At 46.2% G+C, this 8385-nt stretch overlaps 1 protein-coding gene across 3 annotated transcripts in view; it reads right to left on the reverse strand.

The window, feature by feature from the left end:
* LOC116845648 overlaps positions 1 to 8385 on the reverse strand; it is a 12236-nt gene that overhangs the window by 642 nt on the left and 3209 nt on the right. The window contains exons 2-8 of one of the 3 annotated variants that reach the window (XM_032818600.1): positions 3358 to 3470; positions 3105 to 3209; positions 1588 to 2469; positions 1389 to 1513; positions 1158 to 1316; positions 782 to 1051; positions 293 to 544 (exon numbers count right to left, since the gene is read on the reverse strand). In XM_032818600.1, coding sequence (XP_032674491.1) covers positions 293 to 544; positions 782 to 1051; positions 1158 to 1316; positions 1389 to 1513; positions 1588 to 2469; positions 3105 to 3209; positions 3358 to 3463 — 1899 coding nt within the window. In that variant the 5' untranslated portion in view covers positions 3464 to 3470. Of the gene's footprint in view, positions 1 to 292; positions 545 to 781; positions 1052 to 1157; positions 1514 to 1587; positions 2470 to 3104; positions 3210 to 3357; positions 3471 to 8385 lie in introns of all 3 variants that reach the window. The other 2 variants (XM_032818599.1, XM_032818601.1) reach the window with 2 other exon arrangements.

An 8385-nucleotide genomic window follows, 5' to 3' on the forward strand; every position in this document is an offset into this window, starting at 1 on the left:
CTTTAAAATAAAGCTATATCCCAATTGCGTAGAATTATATTGAAAATAATTCTACGCAATTGGGATATAGCTTTATTTTAAAATAAATTATTCTTAATTTTCTAGTAGATACTATTTAAACGCACAAATCACATAAAACCATTTAAGAAATTTTTGTATATAGCGTGTTCTAATTAATTAATTTATATATATATACACTGTGAAAAGTTAGATACAATTTTTAAAATATGTTATACATTAAATTCATTGATTAGACGAAGTGCTAAGTTGAGTAACGTCTGTAATATCTTACTTGGTTTATTTCTGGGCAAGACTCGCAATCCGTCTTGCAAAGTTCGACGTTACATTCGATGAATAGATCCATGACGTCAGGGAATTTGAAAGCTTGGAAAAACGCGTAAGCGATAATAGAAGCGCCTGTGTTTCCAGTATCGTTTGTCTTTTGGAAGGCACCAAACAACTTTGGTTTCAGAATGCAGCCTCTTTCGTCGGTGAGGTGCAGCATGTTGGTGGATGCTTCGTCTCGTGCCACACAGTCGCGCACCTTGAAAACAATTGTACATTATTCAACATCATTTTTTGAATTCGAATTTTGTTGCTTGCTATCTAAATTCTTTGCTAAGTTATGCAATCTTAAAAAATTAACATATTGAAAAGTGAACTCGTAATTACTTTTGTATGCTTAATTAATCATACTTATATATTATTTACTTTAGCATTGATGAATGTAATTTTATTGCAAAAATTATTTTAGGACGAATATAATATTCAACGTGCGTACTTGAAGGTCGAAGCCTGGGTCGCCTTCCACGGAGACGACCAGGGTCATCGTTTCTCCAATCTTCACGAGTCCATCGGCTGCTGGTGCGAAGGGTCCTCTGCCGATTTGAATGTCTAACTTAGCCGTAGCCGTGTCGCCGCTGAAAGTAACAATCTCCTGGTTCAACATGTCCACAGAGAAATTAACTGTTAGGGCTTTGTTGATGTTTCCTTCCCATAAGCAACGCACTCGTCGCACTGTATCCCAAACTTCTTGTATACCCGGTTCATTCTGAAATAGAATTTTTTGATATCGATGTCTGTTGATCAAACATAATTTTTCATTCAAAGACAAATTAGAAAAGTAGACTTGTTAATTTATATAACGCGATATCGACCTGCAACACGAGAACGTTCTCCAAGTACGCTTGGCCAGCTTCACCTTCGAAGTCGTTGATGAATTGAGTTCCACAAGAGTCCAAACTCACGGTGAAAGAATACGTTGTCTGACCTGAATTCTGTGCTACGTATCTGCATTCCGGGTTCATATAGTATCCCTGAGATTGAGTCGATGCATTATTATTGATGAAATTCAAGGCATAATTTCGTTCGAGAAGTCTCGTATTTACCTTGGAATAGATAACGCCGTCGAAAACGCGGTTGAATTCGATATTGATTGTCATCATAGTCTTACTGCACACGACATCGAGATTGTGAATATGCGGAGGGTGTTTGAGATCTTCGTCTTCGATAGCTTAACGAATAAAATTACCAATTATTCTCTTGCATATCATGTCTTATCAATGTAATATAATAATTGCAACGTACTGTTTCCGCTTCCAGTAGTACCCACTCCAGTTCCGACAGTTTCTGAGGTTCCTGAAGCTCCTGTACCGATACCGATACCCGTAGTACCTTCGCCACTTGGTCCTGTTTCACCAGTTATGAAAGGCGGAGACGGTTGTAGTGTAGAAGACACATATCCAGTAGTTGAAGTAGACGGATATCTCGTACCCGGATAACTAACACTAGGATAACCTGCACCGGTGCTGCTCTCGCCGGGAGTGGGGAAGCTGGGAGTTGGTCGTTCCGACGGGTAGCCGTACGACGTGGAAAAGCCAGCCGGTGGTGAGTATCCTGTAATCGGCGGTATCAAAGTTCCACTGGTACTACCTGCTGCGGCATTTGCAGAGGCGTATCCTCCCGAGGTGGTGCCGATACCGGCGGAAGTTTGGAAACCGCTAGGCGAGAATCCACCCGGCAATCCGGCGACAACCGTGGAACTGCTCAGAGGCGGTCTTTGGCTGGTCGACGAGGGGAAAGACGACGGCGGCTGTGGCGGAAGGTAAGTGGTCGATGTGTCCGGCGAATTTAGCGGCGGAAAAGCCGACGAGCCTGTGTTCGTATACGAGGGCTGGCTCGGTCGAGGATTGTAGGACGTAGAGGCGCCGAAATTTTGCGGCGCGTACGTAGATGAAGGTTGTTGGCTACCGGGATAGGCCGGCCGCGAGGTAGAGAACGAGGGTTGCCCGAGGTTTGGTGGGGTGTAGAGCGACGACGGCCTCTGAACGGGGAAGCTCGTCACGTCGTTTTGGCTGGGTGACGGGTAACTCGGTTGTTGAGGGGCTGGTTGGAAGGGTCGGGGTTTCTCGGGCGGTCGCTGGGTGCTGTATGGCGGCAAGTACCCGTTCGACTCCGATTGCTGGCGAGCTGTAAGAACATGTGTGCTAGTCGAGGCTGAGAAATCATTGGTAGTGGATCCTTATGGATACAAATGATTTAGTCTGCGAGTAATTTTCCTCGCAATAACAATTGAGAAAAGATCACTTCTCTAATAATAATTAAAAAAAAAGAAATTGAAATAGAAGAAGAGAGTGTGAAGTGCATGTGCTGCACAGTTAATAGATTTGACTGGTGCATCGTGCAATGAAAATGGCTCGCTGTCGAACGGATCAAGCGTGCACTAAAGCCAATCCCAGCGTCATGAACATGAAGAGACTTCCGTGACGCCCACGACGTCACGGTGAAATGATTGATGAATAGCGCGGCGAAATGGATTAATAATTTTGCGCGTCCTGCGTATAAATGGGACGCGTCGGCGTTGGGCTGCGCATAGTCGCAGCTTTTGCGCACATAGAATTCGCATCTACGTCCGTGGTAGCGTCCCCTTGACTGTCGGCGCGTCACTGAACCGTCTATAAATCAGAGCGCGCGACGTCAGATAGCTAAAACCGATCGCCGTGAAAAGAATGCACGTTACTCGATGATGTACATGTGTACGCGCGTGGCGATGGGACGGCTTCGCATTGCGCCGTTTCCTCTCGACGGCTGAAAGCGGAACCTACTTTTACGTGCGCCTTGCTGGTAGATCCCCTGAATCCACTCTAGGATATTTTGCGCCATCACGTCTGCCGGCGATGCTGGGGCAGCTCGCGGGACTCTCGAGCGTGCTAACGAATTTTAAACCATTTGTTTGTCATCAAGTCTTATCATCGCCAACAATTCGTATCGTTTCTCTCCGATCTCGTCGAACGCGCTCAAGGCGGACTCTCGTAGGGTCCTCTCTTTTGCACTTTCTTTTATTTGCTTTTTCCTTACCCGCATTTGCGTCCGCGGTCCTGATGAACAGGGCATGACCACCGAAATCTTGACCCACCGTTGCGCCCGAGAAAGCGACGACGAGGATCGTCGCAATCAGCCTCATCCTTCGCCTGCAAAATTACCTTAGTCAATACGATGTTCCCATCTCGCCGATACTCTCGATTTCGAGCGGAATTTCTTCGACAATATAATCAACTCGCGAAATCGCGTTCGTGCCGCGCGGGTCAAGTGTCATCGACACGGGTCTCGATATACAAGATGTAGTCAAGAATGATGAGTCGCGGACGCCGCGGTAGGCCGCTCGAAAGTAGAAAGTGATCATTATGAAATCTATGGCCGTGATCGCAGCTTTGGACAGTTGACGTCACTGTGCAGGCGAGATGACTTATTATTGTGAACAGAGGAGCGAGAACACGCGCGCCCGCGCACGTCGTGATTTCTCCTCAAGGTCTGGGTTTCCGGGGTAATGCGCACGAAAAACGTCGGCGTTATAAAATCGTGCTCTAATGCATTATGTGCACACATTCAGCTAACGCATTGTGCGCTACCTTTCAAGGTCTCCGTGCGCGCGCGAGCTGTGGAAACGTAATTTAACTGTTTTCATCCAAATTTCGAAAGCTGGATAGCCGAAGGATATTTTAGATTTCTAATTGGACTGTGATGGCCAGTGAAGGCTTCGCGTACGAAACTCAACGGTGAAAATTAGCTGCGAAATTATTTCGGCAAGCGATGACTGTACCGGGTAATTGTCCTACCGGCAGGCTGCGATTGGCTCGTTAATCTTCAAGGTCCGGGCAACCAGCGTATTCTCCGCGGTGTGTTGACGAAATTAATCGTTGTAGAAAGACAAAAAAAAGAATAATGAAATCGCACAATTATGTGTCGACAGAGTTTTAGCGGAAAATTTAGCGTGCGAGTAACGGACGGTCGTCTTCAATCTCAGATCGCGATCGCTAAAATATCTTTTTACTTGGAGCTGCGCGACGCGCCGTTTCCATTATTGTTCTTACTTATTCTCACGTACGGCAACAACGATGGCGAGCGTTTCGTCAGGACGGATTACGAACGGCATAATCGCGTCTCATCTCACACGTCTCATAATTCCAGGCTATCTCGTTGGGAGATAATTTATGGGTACATTCACGAGCGCTTAATCACATATTTTTGGTCATACAAATGTTGCTGAGGAACATTCTTCTGTGTAGATAAGATTGTATCCTTTCACGGATTAGATGCTCTTCATTAATATTATAGCGTCCGTGATCGTTGTGAATCCGGCTTTAAATATAGAGTCTCGTTCGCATGTTTATCCGCGTTCTCTCCGCACGAAACAATGTCATATTCTCTGCAGATGGAGATACGATAGTAGAAGTAGAACGGAGACGTGTATTTTCTCGAGGCGAGTCTGGCACATTGTAGGCGAAACCGGTACAGTGGAGTTATTGATATCGAAATACGATAAGAAATTTAACGTTTAACTCAAATATTGCACTAATTAACGTTTTGAAATAATTACTCCAATTACGTAATTACATACGTAATTAATCACGCGCGCACGGAGAGAATTTTGTAGTAAAAATTGCTATGGAGTTTGTAGCTGAGAAATAGGTCGACAGTAATTCTGCAGTAATTTATTATCTTTTCATTTTATACATTGAGAGAAAAAAATTATTAATTATACTAAAATTATAGTTTAATCTCAAGCATATTTTCTGTAGTAAATTAAGAATAGTACCATGCATATAAGGTCGTTATCACCAACATTATAGTAGAATTTAATAAAGAAATAATTTTTTTTACTATAATTGATTGTAATAATTATTTCTCTACGTGATTATAGCTAAGAATATCAAATATTCTTTTTTCAATACACGTGCTATTAATATTTTAGGAATTTAAACGTGCTATTAAAATACTTGCGTGTTACTGACGAAATTTATTGCGTTCTTTAGCAAAATAGATTTTAGTGACAGTTTATTTCTGGTCTAATAGAAACATAGTAAAATAGAAACAAAATTTCTACAAAAAAGGCTATAATATTCTCTCAATATGGGATCAATCGTGCAGTCAATATCGGGCAGATATGTGATTAAGCGCTCGCGAATTATTCCTTGTTGCGAAATATTCGATATGCTCGATACAGAGCGCGCGATTCGAAGTCGAACTCAAGCAGACTTTTCCGGTATGTTCCGGCGAGTGTCATCATCCCGTCACGGTCGTGTTCGATCTTACGGTCACTTTCAGTTAACCCGATGTGGTACACTTTGCGGGAAGCGGGAGAGCGCGTCGTACATCTCCGCGCACGGGTGCTTTCCATCGCTTCAGTTTTATGCGCGCTAGTGAAACTGAATCGTGACGCGCCTTTTGGCCGTCTCGTTGCTAGCTGCTCGTACGATCGGCCACGGCTGCATCCGATGCTGCGGATCGATGTATCGGTGGGGTAAGAGTTCGAGAAGTCAACAGTGGAATCGTGCTCGAGCGAGGTGAAAGGTGAAAGTCGCGCGCCGGCTAGACGAACGTGTAGGTACACCGCGACGCAGACATGTGCCTGCTTCTACGTGTGTTCACGTCAGAGACACGTTAGCGTTCTTCTTTCTCGCTCTCCCGTAACGCACGAGTACGCTGGTATCGCGAGATCTATCGCGACAACCGTCGATACCTACGTATTCCGAAAATCTAGCCGTTCTCCTCCTCCGCGCGCGCGCGTTTGCTCGTCTCGTAGATAGAACGCTGATAGAACGCCGTGGACTCTTGATTTCCCCGGGACGTCAGCTACATATTTCATCTGCCGCATCGATAGCTACTGATTTTTCCACGGAAATTCTGACAGCATAAATTTTCGGCTACCCCGCGGTCTCAATTCCGCACGATGCCGGCCGTTTCCGCAAATTCTAGATCTCGCGCGAATTCCCGCGCCCATAAATCATTAGTTTCGCAAACTCGTGTCTCTGAAGATTCCTCTTATAGGAAATGGTGCGTACACACGGCGGGAAAATTTTCTCGAGTCTCACGATAGATACGTCAAATCGCGAAAATAATCGCGTGAGAGAGAAATTCTCGTTACGAGACAAGGCGAGAAGGGGATCACCTTGATTGCAGAAACCCGATTCCAATTAAGTCGAATTAAATAAAGATTCAGCACGTACTCGGGAGCACAGGCGGATAGGCCGGGTCACGGTTTGAGAAGTGAATTCAGGCGAAATGAAGAAATCGCTGCCGTAACATTGCGCGCTGTGTAACAGTCCAATATCGTTGGACATGACAACAGAATTCGCGGGGGAAAAAAAAGAGAGTCGCGCTCGTTTAATCGGCTAAGTGCGTGTGAAAATCGTCGACCGCCGACAAGTGGCAGCACACCTGTTACGCGTGACGAGATTACGTTTTGTCGTCGCCACTATTTAACGTAATTGCCGCACACGCAACGCGTAATTGATAACCGCGTCGATATTATTAAAGCCGTGCGACGATCGTTGCGGTCTCGCGACGCACGTGCGTCGCTTTCAAACGCCTAGCGAATTGCGGAGGGTATTTTTGCGCGATTCGTTTTTTCGCCGTCTGTCACCACAATTTCACGTACGCAATAACGCGCGACGTGATGCCCGGTGATATTCTCCGTTCCCTGTCCCCGGCACCGTTGCAAATCAAATTAATAGCACCAGCGCTAATTACGCGTTAATTAGTCGGCGCTTCCCCCACTCCTCTCTCTTTCTCTGTCGCGTCTCTGCTCGCGCGCGGAATCGCATTGCGAAATCGCTCGAAACCGACTCGCCGTGTATTAGGATATCATAATTCACGTCTGAAAGAAATCCGGCGGGTCGGCCGCGTCCGCATCGTGTAATTATCGTGCGAAATTTGCCGGGGCTTTGCGCAGCAAAGGCCGTAACGTCGCTGTTTGCGGTCGCGCGATTAGGCAAGTGTAGCGTGCACTTGAGATGCTGTGGTTTTCTTCCCGCCGCGTTGGCCGCTTCGTTTCGATGTCGGCATTTTAATAACGAGGCAGGACAGCACTCGTTTACTATGGAGATTTCATAACGAGTCTGTGAGTCTCGGGACGCTCTCGACTCCTGGAACTGGGCTACCCGGGGTTAGCGTGATTTGAGACCAGACACGTGCGGCCATCGGCTGGAAATTACCGCGGAAAATCGGAAAAGCTCTAATAAGGATGCGCTAAAGAATGCTCTCGATTCGGGAATAACGCGGAAACCGCGTCGGAGCGCACGCAGAGTCAATTGTGAGCGCGGAACAATTGTATTATTCCCGATAATCCGAGCAGTTAGTGGCCGCGAGCATATGAAATTATTAAATGCCGTCGCGTTAATACTAACCACCATTAATGGAGCAGAATGCATTAATGATAAATTGACATGTGTAAAATATGAAAATGCTTTTAATGAGACGGCTTCCGGTATTTCAGGAAAATTCGCCGGAATTAACGCACCGACGTATTATCGCCGTAATTCTATTTTAAAATGCGGCCACTGTCGTTCGAGCTCACTTATGGTCGCCTCGGCACGCGTACGTTATAAGAGACAGGCGATAACAAGAGGCCGGTCCCGTAGTAAGAGGTGGATGAAATTACCGCGATGAATCTTCGTTGAGAGCGCGCGGCCAGCAGCGAGATCGTGTTCGCGCACGTGTTGGTGCACGCGTATGAAAATTAAACTCAAGATCGAACGAGTAACCACGCGCGCGCACGAGATGCCAGACGTCAATGGCACAAATGATGCCACTATTGACAAAACGACTCAAGTACCAGATAGATTCGCCCGAGGCTCGGATCTCGCAGTGAAAACTGTTACGCGTCCGATAAGTCTGGGTTACGGGGACATCGATTTCCTTATACTACGCGCCACGGCGAAACGAGCCCGCGTCGACCGCGTGAAAAATCGCCGCTGTTCGCTCGACGGATTTCTACCGCACAATGTCAGAGCCAGCGGACACCAAATACGTAACTCCGTGTAGAATGTACGGGCGAGAAAGACAGAGAGAGAGAGAGAGAGAGAGAGAGAGAGAGAGAGAGAGAGA

Source organism: Odontomachus brunneus, unplaced genomic scaffold (assembly GCF_010583005.1).
Source record: "Odontomachus brunneus isolate Ranch 3 - 2012 unplaced genomic scaffold, Obru_v1 Obru_scaffold_054, whole genome shotgun sequence".
In the NCBI taxonomy this organism is placed as follows: Eukaryota; Metazoa; Arthropoda; class Insecta; order Hymenoptera; family Formicidae; genus Odontomachus; species Odontomachus brunneus.